At 43.9% G+C, this 12,453-nt stretch overlaps 1 protein-coding gene across 15 annotated transcripts in view; it reads right to left on the bottom strand.

Moving 5' to 3' along the window:
* Cdc14a (cell division cycle 14A) overlaps nt 1-12,453 on the bottom strand; it is a 166,642-nt gene that overhangs the window by 60,707 nt on the left and 93,482 nt on the right. For all 15 annotated transcript variants that reach the window (XM_087624813.1, XM_087624815.1, NM_001134856.1 and 12 more), the window contains 2 exon segments: nt 10,023-10,110; nt 3,236-3,466 (listed from right to left, as the gene is read on the bottom strand). In XM_087624813.1, coding sequence (XP_087480939.1) covers nt 3,236-3,466; nt 10,023-10,110 — 319 coding nt within the window.

The following is a 12,453-nucleotide window of genomic DNA, read 5'->3' on the forward strand; positions in this document are numbered from 1 at the left end:
AATAAAAAACTGACAGTGGAAACATGGGGAGGAAAACAGCTCTGCCATAGGAAAAATATGTATACATTCCTTAAGAGGTAAACATTCACAGGTAGGCGATGTACAAAGAAAGCCTGTATATCAACAAGAATCTTTAACCGCAGAGTTTTCTTTTCCCAGTAGTTCTTAGAGGCCACATGCCATCGAGGTAGACACTGTGTTTAGATTTAAGCTTTGTCTGGAATACCCTGTTTCCTTGGGATCATCCACCACCTCTGGCTTTTACAATCTTTCTACCTCAGCTTCCCCTTAGATCCCTGAACCTTGGGGGAGGGGCGTGTAAAATGACATCCCACTCAGGACTGAGTGCTGCAAAGTCGCTGCCCATTGTCCACTGTGGATCTCATTCATCTACTGCAGGAGCAAGTGATTGATTCGCATGTGAACTCACAGAGGCTGTGCCAACACTCACAAGGGCTGCACAGGTTCAAGCCACACAGGGTCCCAGCACTGAGACAGGGAAGGGGACACAGGGTCCCCAACCCTAACCAAAAAAGCTATTTCCTGGCAAATGGGAAACAGATTTTCCCAAGGGAGCCTCCCCGTTCAGATTACGCACATCCCAGAGCAGGTCTCATCCCAGAGGTAGTTGACCAACAACACAAGATGTTTTTGCGGAGCTAGGGAGATTTTGTTTCGTTTTTTTTTTTTTTTTTTTTCGTTTGAGCATTTTTTTTTCATCTTATTGGTTTTTTGTTTGTTTTGATTTTTGTCTTTTGTTTTCTTGTTTTGAGAGAGACAGAGAGCAAGTGGTTGGATGGGTAGGGAGGTAAGGAGGATAGGAAAGGAATTGGGGAAAAGCATAATAAAAAAATACCGTATGAAAAACTTTTAAGTGAAAAATGAAAGCTATGTCTTTTTCTCCATGGAGTCAGTTGATCCAAAATATAGCTTGTAAATATGATATTCACATAGCTTTGTCATAATAAAACTGACCAGGGACAAGGCCAAATCAATCTCCTAGGAAAAATGGTGATTTTTTTTTTGTTTAAATAGGAAACTGAACTTCAAAAGAGATGACAGGTGTACCCCATACTAAAGCATCATTAGCACAATCCACCGGCTCTCAGGTTCTGACACAGGAGATATGGGGATGGTGGGCCTTGTCCTGCATCTGGGCAACCTCAGACAGTACAGGACACCACCTTGTCACCAGAGTTAGGGTCAGATGCTGGGTCCCAACCAGCCCTTCCTCCTCCCCCACCCCTACATGCACACACACACACACACACACACACAAAGATCCAGGTTCAGCCACCCATCCGTCCTCAGTGTTCTGATTAAAGATACATTTGAGAGAAGAAAACAGAAAAGGAGAGTCATTCAAGGTGTTGTAGTGAAGAGAGGAACAAAGAAGTGACCCGACAAGTTGTCAGTGATGTGAAATGAGAGAATGAGAGAGAGAGAGAGAGAGAGAGAGAGAGAGAGAGAGAGAGAGAGAGATTTCTCCCTCTAGCAGGCTTCTCCCAGCATGAAAATCCAGTTTTGTGAGGTCCATAACCACAACAGCCCGATAGTCAAACTCAGCTGGCACAAGGTTCTATTTAGAGTACTTTCGTTCCCACCGGGATGGTTACAATAAAACAAACTTAGGGTGCCAAAGAAACGTTCAGAAGAAGCCAGCTCTCTGCCTAGGGAGAGACCAGCAGAAAAGGAGTGAGCAAGGAGCACCTTTCTAACAGCCCAAAAGGAGGACTGTCCTGCAAGCCAGGGTCTTTCCCTCCAAAGAAGGATGAGAGAAGAGCTGCGCCAACGGTGGGTGCAGCCTGGCTAAATCGGGGAGCCATCCCTAAATCGGGGGCATGTGCGGGTCGCTCCCCTCTCTTCCAGGCTGCTGAGAGAAGTCAGCTTCGCATCGCTGCTCTCAGCTCACATGTTCAGCAAAGTTCCTCCACCTACTCACATCTTAAACATAGAAACAAGGGCCTACAAAATGGTATTTTAATTTCTGTCAGAACCAAAGCCACACTGTCTGAATAAGGCAGTTACAGCAGCGCTCCGCACACGAAAAGAACAGTACCATCCCCAACACCTACTGGCCGATTTGCATAACATGCAACAAAAAAAACCCCTTTTGTGGACCCAAAGCCAATGTGAGCAGCGCCACCTCGCGGCATTGTGAAGAGCTGCAAGTGGCACACTTGAGGCTCCATTCCCAGGAGTGATTTGTCTCCGCTGAAATTAAGATCACCGAACTAGAAAACCTACAGTCTAATCTGAGCTTCTTCCGACTTTAATGCAACGCTCAAAATTAACCGGAAATCCTGCAGTTTGATTTTTTTAAAGCGAGGACCTACACTTGCTCTACCTGACCGGTCTCTGAATCAAAGTGCCCACTCCAGAAGCCATGGTATTCACTTGCACAGCAGAGTCTTCCAGTGAATTCTGAGATAACCCACATCAAGTAATGGGTGAGAAGACCCTCCATTCTATGAGGCAGAAGACTCAGGGGAGAGGCAGCGTGAGTGTGGAAGAACTGAGAGACCCTTAAAAGAAAACAATTGGGTGGATAGTCAGTAAACCTGCTCAGCAAGAGTGGGGTTTTGTGGTTTGAGCCCTAGTATCCACAATAAAGCTATAATGACCCCGATATAATCCAGGTGCTCGTGAATAGGGAGGGTAGAGAGAAGAGAATCCCTGGGACTCAACGCCCAGTCAGTGTAACAAAAAAGGCAAGCTCCCACTTCAGTGAGAGACCCTCTCTCAAAAATACAAAATAGGAGAGAGACCAAGGAAGACTTGAGTTGTCAAACTCTGACATACACACTCATGAATGCACACATGAAAACACTAAATATTAGATGATGGAAGAGTATTTAGAAAAGGATGATCAATTCCGAAAGGAAAAGGGACAAGGGAACCAACATTTGCCTCTTGACACAGTCCCCTAAGGAAAGATGTCTTACGGAGCACGGACGCCTCTATGTTGAGGTAACATAGATGGTGTTAAGAGTCAATGAACTCAGAAGAGTCACAAGGGCATGCAATGACTTGTCCAGAAGGCTAGGCCCCACCACCAAGGCGATTAATCCTTCCCTTCTTTAGGGAAGGGATTATTAAAATGGGCTCGTGTTCCAACTGTCTACACAAAAGAAAAACATCCCACTGTGTTCTATCACCCGCAGGCCTTGTTCATTATTAGGTGGTCCGGGCCCACCTTTCCCCAGTACAGCGGGCCCCAAGAGCTCGAGCACACCTTTGCAGTGGACCGCAATGGCCCCCTCCGTGTTCTCACAGATGTTCAGGAATCTTCGCACGATGTTGTCGCTGGGGGTGCTGCCATCTATGAAGAACAGGTCGTAGTGCTCGAAGCCAGCGTCTGTGAAGCGCTTCGCCTCATAAATCTTTTTATTCAATCTCACGATTGTTGTCACGTTGTTCTTTTTGAAATACGGAAAGTAGGCTTCAGGAGCGTGGAGAGGGTAACCTGCAGGCAAACAGCAGAAAACACATCCCACCTCGCATAAACAACAAAGTATTAAAACCTCATGGAGTTAGGAGAAAAGAGTGTCTCGTGTGTGTGTGAAAGGTCACGGAGGAGTAATCAAAGTGGCAGCTGAGCCATGAACACCAGAGGCAGCTACAACCTACAGACACACAAAATATCCTCTGTGTTTTGAAAAGAGTTCGCCGAAAACAGCAACCTCTCAAATCCGAATCCTAGAGGCATAATCTTGGAGCCCCCCAAACAAAGGCAGTTCTGAAGTACTCCAGTGTACAGAGCCATGCTGGGGTGATTTGGAGTAATACTCCTTCTTGAATATCACTCTTGATAGATTCATTTCATCTACAGCTAAGACGTTTTCGAAGGTAGAGGTACAACTACAGCACAACTCCCTGTAAGACAGGTTGTGATTATCATTTGCGTTGTCCGAGTCACCGCTTGTAAGATTTCTTTAAAAAAATGGTCTCCTTAAAATAACAGCTGGGAACCGTGGGGACAGAGGTCAAAGTGTTCCATTAGACCAGAGGAATATGATCAAGGGTCCTAGCGCACAGCGTGTCGCCTACAGCACATGGGACTGGACCCATATGTTAAACATGACCACCACTCCATAGTGTGTACATGGTTTTAATCAATCATTCTGTGTAGCATAAATATATACACATCCAATGGAAATACTTCAGAGTTAAGTTAAGAGGGTAACTCTTGGTCACAGACTGGGGTGACAGTCTCCAGGTGCTCTGGCACGAACCCCAGCAAGCAAACATTCTTGGGAGCGTCAGAGGCAGCTGGGTTACTGATCTACTCTTGGCAGGCCATCCAAAGTGACCACTGCGAATCTGGACCACTGAAAACCTTGCCTTGCAGCCCCAGAAGCTAAGAGGACTAATTTCATAGCACACCAGTCACCACCAATCACTCATTCAGGATTCACCTAGTCAGGGTTCACCAAGTTGCTGGCAGGTTCTTGGCAGACCAGGCAAATGACGTGACCTCATTAGGAGTTCACAGGGTTGATGTGCTCCAGAATGAACTAGAAGGTTTCCATACTGTGCTCTTGGCTGCATGTCCTGCTCACCCTGTCTTTTTTTTCTCTCTCTCAGCTCCAAGCCAAGCCTCCAACTCAGTCTTTGTAACTCTGGGTCCACCTAGTACTACTCCATGCAGACTACCTTTCTACAATCTTTCCTGTTTGCTCTCAAAGTAGGAAAGATGACAGGACAACCAAAGAAAACCTTTCTTCCCGTCTGTCAGCACTTTAACTAGAACTCCCATCTTGACTTGGCATGCCTTGAACCGACCAGACGTCTTCTCCAACAGCAGAGCCCCTGGGTCTCTACTCCTCAAGCCCCAAATCTGCACAGCAGTTGGCGTTCCCTTCAGAGCTCTGAGGACCAGCAGACGCTCTTCTCCCATGGGCCTCAGTCCTCCCAACTCCCCTTCGCTTCTTTCGTCCCTCAGCCTCAAAGGGACCCCACTACCTTCTCCATGACCCTCTGCACCCGTCATTGCTGTCTTTCTTGTTAGTCTCACCGTAACAAACTCCCTGTCCTGAATTCCCTCTGAACGGCAAACATCAAGACCTCCAACGACAGATGCTGTTGGAGATGTATGGAAAGTGAAACCCTTACTCACTGTGGGTGAGGTACAAGCTAGTACAGCCATTGTAGAAATCCACATGGAGATTACTCAAAACATTTAAAGAAAGGATGGACCATATGAACTAGTGTACCACTCGCGAACATATCCAAAGGACTCCAACCTTACCACACAGATACCTATACGTCCTATTTATTGCTGCCCTATACAGTAGAAAGGATTTAGATGTCCATGAACTGAGTGGATAATGAAAATGTGGAACCAATTCACAATGGGAAGCTACTCAGCTGCAAAGAAAATGAAATTTCCAGGAGGGAAAAATGGATGGATCTGGAATGTATAATATTAAGTGAGGTGACCCAAACTCAGAAAGACAAAAGCCACATGTTTCCTTTCATCTGTGGATCCTAGCTTGTAATGTATACATGTACGTATAGAAATGGGTGTAGTCACAAATAAAGCCTAGAAAACTATGAGAGCAAGAGAGGGGAGAAAGAGGAGCTGATGCTAAGGGAGCGGGGCAAAGGAGGGGCACGCTGACATGAAAGTCAGAATCACTAGAGGGGTAACAAGAGAGGGTTGGCAGTGGGAGGGATAATGGAGGGCCGGGGTATCAGCAGTTGAAGGGATGGTGGAGGGCTGGGGTATCAGCAATGGGAGAGATGATGGGGAGGAGACTCTACTTAAACACACTTCTTTCAAAAATACCGCAATGATATCGAAGACTGTGTAAGCTAATTTTTTAAAATTAAATGAATAAAATTTAAAATGAGTAAATAAAAATTCCTTCTGGCATGGGCCCTGTTCTATGTGGACCCTGCAGATACGCTGTTTCTGCCCACTGCCTGTTTTCTAGTTCTCCAGCCTTCTCTTGCCGTTTGAGCGCTACCCCACACAGCCGATAGATGTCGCTTTAGTTCACTTACCAGCATTGGCTCTCCTGTCTGCAAGGACAGGAGGAGCACTAGCTGTAATGCCTGGATATCAACAAAAGGCAGAGGTGAAACTGGAAGATTTACTAATCCCAGCCTGGCTGCATTTTAACAAACAGATTACAGGGGGCTTACTCCACATCTCTTGTGTGGACACAGCAATTTATACACACAGGGAGAAAACACACTTTTCTACTTACAAAACCCAAGTCTGTTTTCCTAGTTGGTTTCCTTGGTAGGATAATTTCCCAACAGACTCATAGGACAAAGGGGGAAATGACTGTGGTTGCTGTGAGGAAATAGAAAAGCTTTTGTACCATATGAGGAATTCCTAAGGCACAGACTCCGAGTCGTGGGAAGCCCTGGTTGGCTGTGGCAGCTACTCAGAGCTTCTGCCACAGGTTTCTAGCATTCATTGAACCTTACAAGGGCCCCTGTCTGGATTGATGCCTATCTGTTCCCCTTTACCACCAAGGTGAGAGAACCACTGTTCATATATGAGTGTCCATGAGGAGTAAATCTGGGGTTGAGCTAATAGGCCTAAACTGTAAGAGAAAGCATGGGTATCTTCTGAAAAAGAACCTGGGGCAATACTTGTACACATGTGGTACCAGGACATTGAGATGATGATGATGACAGCACTAATACCTAATTCTATTGATCACTTGCTATGCCCCCAGGCACGAAAGTACCCTAAATGGATTATCTCATTAAACCACACAGTCACAGAATAATGCCTGGATAGCTTCCTAGTCCATGCACGCGTAGCTAACCAGCGTTTAAACCCTGTAACTCAAACTCTAGCACCTGTGCGGGTGATTATTTCAGGTAAGGCTCAACGTCATTCTATTTATCTGGACACCAAGTAAGAGAACAGGCCGAGCTTTTCTAAAAAATAAAAAAATCAAAAGACTTTGAATTAATTAAAACCAAGAAAAATCATCCAAACGTCCTATGACCTCTCAACAAGTGTGTGGAAGCGGCGTTACTGTCGTGTTCGGATACTTGTGAGGGACTACTGAGACTTAGCAATGCCATTTCCTGGAACTCTACCAGTCCACTCAGGGTTGACAGGTCGCTCACTCAACCCTTACTCCATCTTGCCACTAGGTGGAGACATGGCGTCGGTGAAGCTCAGGACCCAGAGGAGCTAAAGAACAGGCTAACCAAACAATTTCAGAACGAAGAGATTTCAATTCAGCTCTTCTCAGCCCCTTGTTTTAAAGTTGGGGAAGTGAGGGGAAGCTGAGTAAAATGACTAGTCTGTGAACGATGATATGGTAGGCAGCTCATCGTGATAAAAATACAATTGTGTAGCTGCCGAGGGACCTGCCACCTTAAGGCTCTTCATCCTTATCTCTAATCCTGCCCTCGCTAGCTGCCCAAGATGTGCATCTGTTCCCTCACCGGGCTATACAAGGGAACTGATGCTTACAGAAGGGAGGACACTCACTGCAAGTTCACAACTAGTAAGGGACAGGTGAGCCAGGCCTCAATCTGCCTACAAGACTTCGCTCATTAAATAGACAAACGAACACTTTGAATTTCTGGGATTCTGTCTCAAGCTACCCTCCAACTCTGAAGTGTGTGTGTGTGTGTGTGTGTGTGTGTGTGAGAGAGAGAGAGAGAGAGAGAGAGAGGAGAGAGAGAGAGAGAGAGAGAGAGAGAGAGAGAGAGAGAGAGAGATTAGCATTGTCCATTAAAGGAATGGTTTTGAAATCTAAAATCCAAAATACACACTTCATTCTATAGTTATAATTCCTTAATCAATTCAAATTTATTTAGAAAAATAAAGACTGCTCTTTCCCTACTGCCAAAACTACATGAGTCAAGGAGGTTCCATGAGTGTTCTGGTTGGCCTCTGATCACACAAACACAGCCTTAAGACTTACACAACGCCTTCTGCCGGGCCCCATGATCACTGGTCTTCCTTTGACTTCTCCTCCTATCAGCAGCTATCTGATCATTATTTTTAAAATCTCATCTTCTCCTTAACTATCCACCATAGCTAGATCATAAGACTCTATTGCCGATGACACAACGCACTTTGGATAAAGGACACAGGAACTGACCAGGAAACTTCCTCCCTGCTGGCTAGCTCTCACTGCATCAGAAGATGCAGGCTACTGAGGGAGAAAAGTTGTCAACAGTCTTACCCAGCTGAGTGACAATTCTAGCCTGTCCAGCAAGATGTGCCCTCTGTGTGTGGCTGACTGGATGGGGACAGCCAATACCTTTCTGTTTGATTTTTCGGTCTTTTCCACAAGAGAGAATCTATGCCTGGCACTGTAAACTGAGTCAAAAGCCTATGACTGGGGAGGTCATGGGCCCTGGGAGGTGGGGGGATCCATTTTGCTAAGTGGACTCTTTGTCAAACTGCCTTCTAAATATGTGTTCATGCCCATAAATGGATGCTTCTCTCAGTCTGGGTCAGAGAAGCTGTGGCTGGAGAGGAGAGCTGTAAAATGCTGTCTTCTAGACATGGCGTGGTTGTTGCGCTCATGAATTCCTGGTGGCTGTAGCTACTGGCTCAAGACTACCAGATCAAGCTAGTCAACATTTCAGCATGGATGGGAGAGGAGCTCATAAGGCCCCATCCTTAACTGAGGAACTACTGGAAACTGATGGAGGTTAGTGGTGGAAGGAGTCATCTGTCTTTGGGGTATGGCTAACAAACGTTGCTGTTGCCCCTGCTTTCTTGCATGGGCCTGCACCAGTGCAAACAGGCAGCCCAAATCAGACTCAGTAAGGTTTTACTGGTTTTGTTTTTGTTTTTCAACAAAAAGGACATGAATGTGAAGGGAAGTAAGGGAGAGGGGCTTAAGGGGAGCTAAAGTGGAATTTAGAAGTCAAATATGACCAAGATACATTGTGTATATATATGTGAAATTGTGAAATAAACATAAAAATATTTTTTAAAAAAATAAAGAACCTTCGGCCTTTCTACTAAGAAATCCCTCTCATCTTCCTCAGAATATGGGGTTTCTCAAAATAGAATATCCCAAGTACTCATTATAACTAGATCAAATTGTTAATCCTACTAGAAAATTATTCTAAGCTCAAAAAAGTATTTACAAAGTTCAAATTCTCTACAGAAATTATGGAACTTCTAGAAAATAACACCTCTTAAGACAGAGACTCTAGCCTAGCGGTTCTCAACCTGTGGGTCAAGACTCCCTTAAGGGTCTGATGGCCATCTGTCTCCCAGGGCTCATATCAGATATATACATTACCATTCATAACAACAGCAAAATTACAGTTATGAAGTAGCAATGGAATAATTTTATGTTTGGGGGTCACTGCAGCATGAGGAACTGTATTGCAGGGTCACAGCATTAGGAAGGTTGAGAACCACAGCTCTAGTTAAGCATCAAGATTCTAGCTACCACAGTCCAAAACAAAACTGCTTCAGGTGTGTGTGCTTGCTAGAGTTTGGCCAGGCTCTGTCTTGGATCCTTCTTAAGCCTCGCATATCAGTGAATGTGAATGATGCTTCGTTTACAGCAGCCTGAAAGCCTGCGTCTGAAAACAGAATCTCAAGTAGCTGGAGAGACCATTCAAAAGTTAAGAGTGTGGGCTGCTCTTACAGCAGAACAAAGTTGGGTTCCCAGCACCCAAGTTAAACAGCTCACAACTGCCTGCAACTCACAGCTCCAGGGAATCTGATGGCCTCTTATGACCTCTGTAGGCAACTCCTCGTGCATACTATCCACTACATACCACATACATACATACACACACAGTCATGCGCACACACATACAAGTACACATGTACACATAATTAAAAATAAAGTAGACATGCTTTTAAAAAGCAAAAGAAAATAAAACATACTAGAAGTTTAGCATTTAAAACACAAGTTGAAACTGTTCAATTTTGAAAATTATGAATAAATATTCCTTAACGGATGTTAGCGAAGGAAATGAATTGTACATGAAATAAATTATGGAGGACATAATGAAAGTGAGCTATAATTAATGTTTATGTGGCAAAGGAGAAAACAACTTACCATTTTCAATTTTGCTTTTAGGATGTGGTCCACTAAATGCTAAAAATTTTCCTGGAACGATCCAGTTGAAGTCCCCATTTTCAACTCGCTGGCAGAATTTTATGGAAAAAGAAAAGAAAAATAGTTCATAATATTTATACGTTTAGGAAGTCCTTACAAATAACTTACCCCACTATGGGTACTAGATTAATGAGACTTACATGAAGGGAAACTAATATAAGTTTCAAGATGCGCCTTTTATATAAAACACTATTTAGAGAGTCACCTCATTTAAGAAAAGTTTCTACTCAGATGACGAAAAATATAGACTGTATGAGAAGGCTATTTGTCTTAAAGTAAACTTGTCTCCTGGTCAGTCTACAATGAAATAAGGTGAAAATTTTATTCCATAAAAAAAAAAAAATAGGTTGAGAAAACAGAATATATAAGCACATTCACAAACAAGGTAAGGAGGCTTTAAATGATGAAAACACTATAAATATCCGGATCACAGCAAACACATTCACTTTTTTCCTGGTTGTTATTGTTGTTGGGAGTACTTACACCTACAATCAATGCTGGTTTAAAGACTGGCAAAGGGCAGGAAGGAGGGATGAGGCACCATAAACCTCTCAGCCACAGTCGCCTGCAGAGGGCACCAAGCCCAAAACAAGGCTGGCATGAGAGGCGGGTGCTTCTAGCCCCGGCTAACTGGTCACCCTGGAAGGGTGGCTTACTCGGTCTGACCTTCCAAATAGACTTTCCACTGAGATCTTATTTGAACGTTGACTATCTTTAAACAAGTTTGTAAATCCTATGAACCCAAATAAGATGTATCTGCTGGGCGGCTGATTAATAATTGTCAACCTTCGGTCAACAAACTCCAAGTGCTCATCAGAAAAGGCCTACAGACCCAGAAATGGCTCACCTCCCACATTCCAGGACCTCCTCCCTTCCTCATTTTCTTCCTTGTCCTTGTGCTACTAACCCATCCGGACTGGGACAAGGATTGGGTTACACCCAAGGTTTTGCCAGTGACCAGGAAACTTCTATGTAATGCATTAAAAAATATTCACACCTCTGCACCCACCTCCACCCCTGGCCCAAGTCTCCATCTTCATCAGAAAAGCAACAAGTTTCCGTGTACAGAACATTTCCTCTGGCTTATGATGAGGGCCTCCCTGGTAGGCATCCAAGCCAATTAGAGTTTGCACTCTTCGGTAAGTACAAAGTAAACATGTATTAAATACGCTAGAACTTCAAGGCAATCAGAACCACAACCTCGTTTATATTATCCATTGCCACGTCCATGAAAACCAAAACTTGACTGGCCGATTTCTATTCCTAAAACACAGCTCTATCTTTCCAACCATAAAAAAAAAAGGTATTTAAAAACAACCTTTCTAAGATATCTTGAATGCGTATCCACTATAGCAACCCAATGATAATAAACAAAATCTCTTTACAGCACCCTAAAAGTCCTAGAGAGGCACACGCAGACGTGTAGACTTCTCTTTATAACAATTGGAATAAAGAATCAAATGTCTGACTTTCTGCTGAGGGACTAAACAGTTGCTGGTTTAAATTAAACAATCGAAACGAATGGTCCGACAGACCCCTTTACTTCATACTTTACAAGATCGAGAATAAACATGAGCTGCGATTATCAAAAGACAAAAGCAGGTCCTTATCAACAGTAGAAGGCAGTGGCCTTCTCTGTTCACTATTTCTGTATCCTTGACCACTTTACATCTGTTCATTTTGATTGTAGATATCTGTCTGGTTAAATAGTAACCTTTCATAATTGATCATATGATAGAGGCAGTGAGATGAACTTGCTGTAATTTACCAGCAAGATAAATTCACTCACAGGACCAACAGAATTGTGTTTATAAACCTTCCTACGTAAAATGATTAAAAAAAAAAAAAACAGTGGATAATACCTGACTCTGTTTAGGAAATGTTGGTAGAATTAAACCGTAAGATCTTAGATTTAAATCTGAAAGAAAGTCATGGCTTTTAACTGACTTAATATTACTATAAAAGATGACTCTGGGAGTGAGGGAGATGGCTCAGCGGTTAAGAGTACTGGCTGCTCTTCCAGAGGTCCTGAGTTCAATTCTCAGCAACCACATGGTGACTCACAACCACCTGTAATATTTGCCCATATTTGAAAGTTACGTCTAGTTGAGCGGCAGACAATAGTGAATCAGAGAAAGAGTTGATAGAATGGGATCTGCCCAGCTCTCAGGGGTGAGAGAGGAAAGGAAAGCGGCTCAGGGAACAGTGCAGACAGAAGGAAGAGGGTTTACTGGGAGAGTTTTACAGAGACAGGTTGAAGAGAGAACAATATAGAAACAGGTCAGAACAGAGTGAACCAGAGAACGAGAAGGAGCCGGAAGAGTAGAACAGATTGCCAAAGTTATTTTGAGGCCAAGCAGGGCAATTCAGG

The sequence above is a fragment of the Rattus norvegicus genome, chromosome 2, assembly GCF_021556685.1.
Source record: "Rattus norvegicus strain SHRSP/BbbUtx chromosome 2, alternate assembly SHRSP_T2T, whole genome shotgun sequence".
NCBI lineage: Eukaryota > Metazoa > Chordata > Mammalia > Rodentia > Muridae > Rattus > Rattus norvegicus.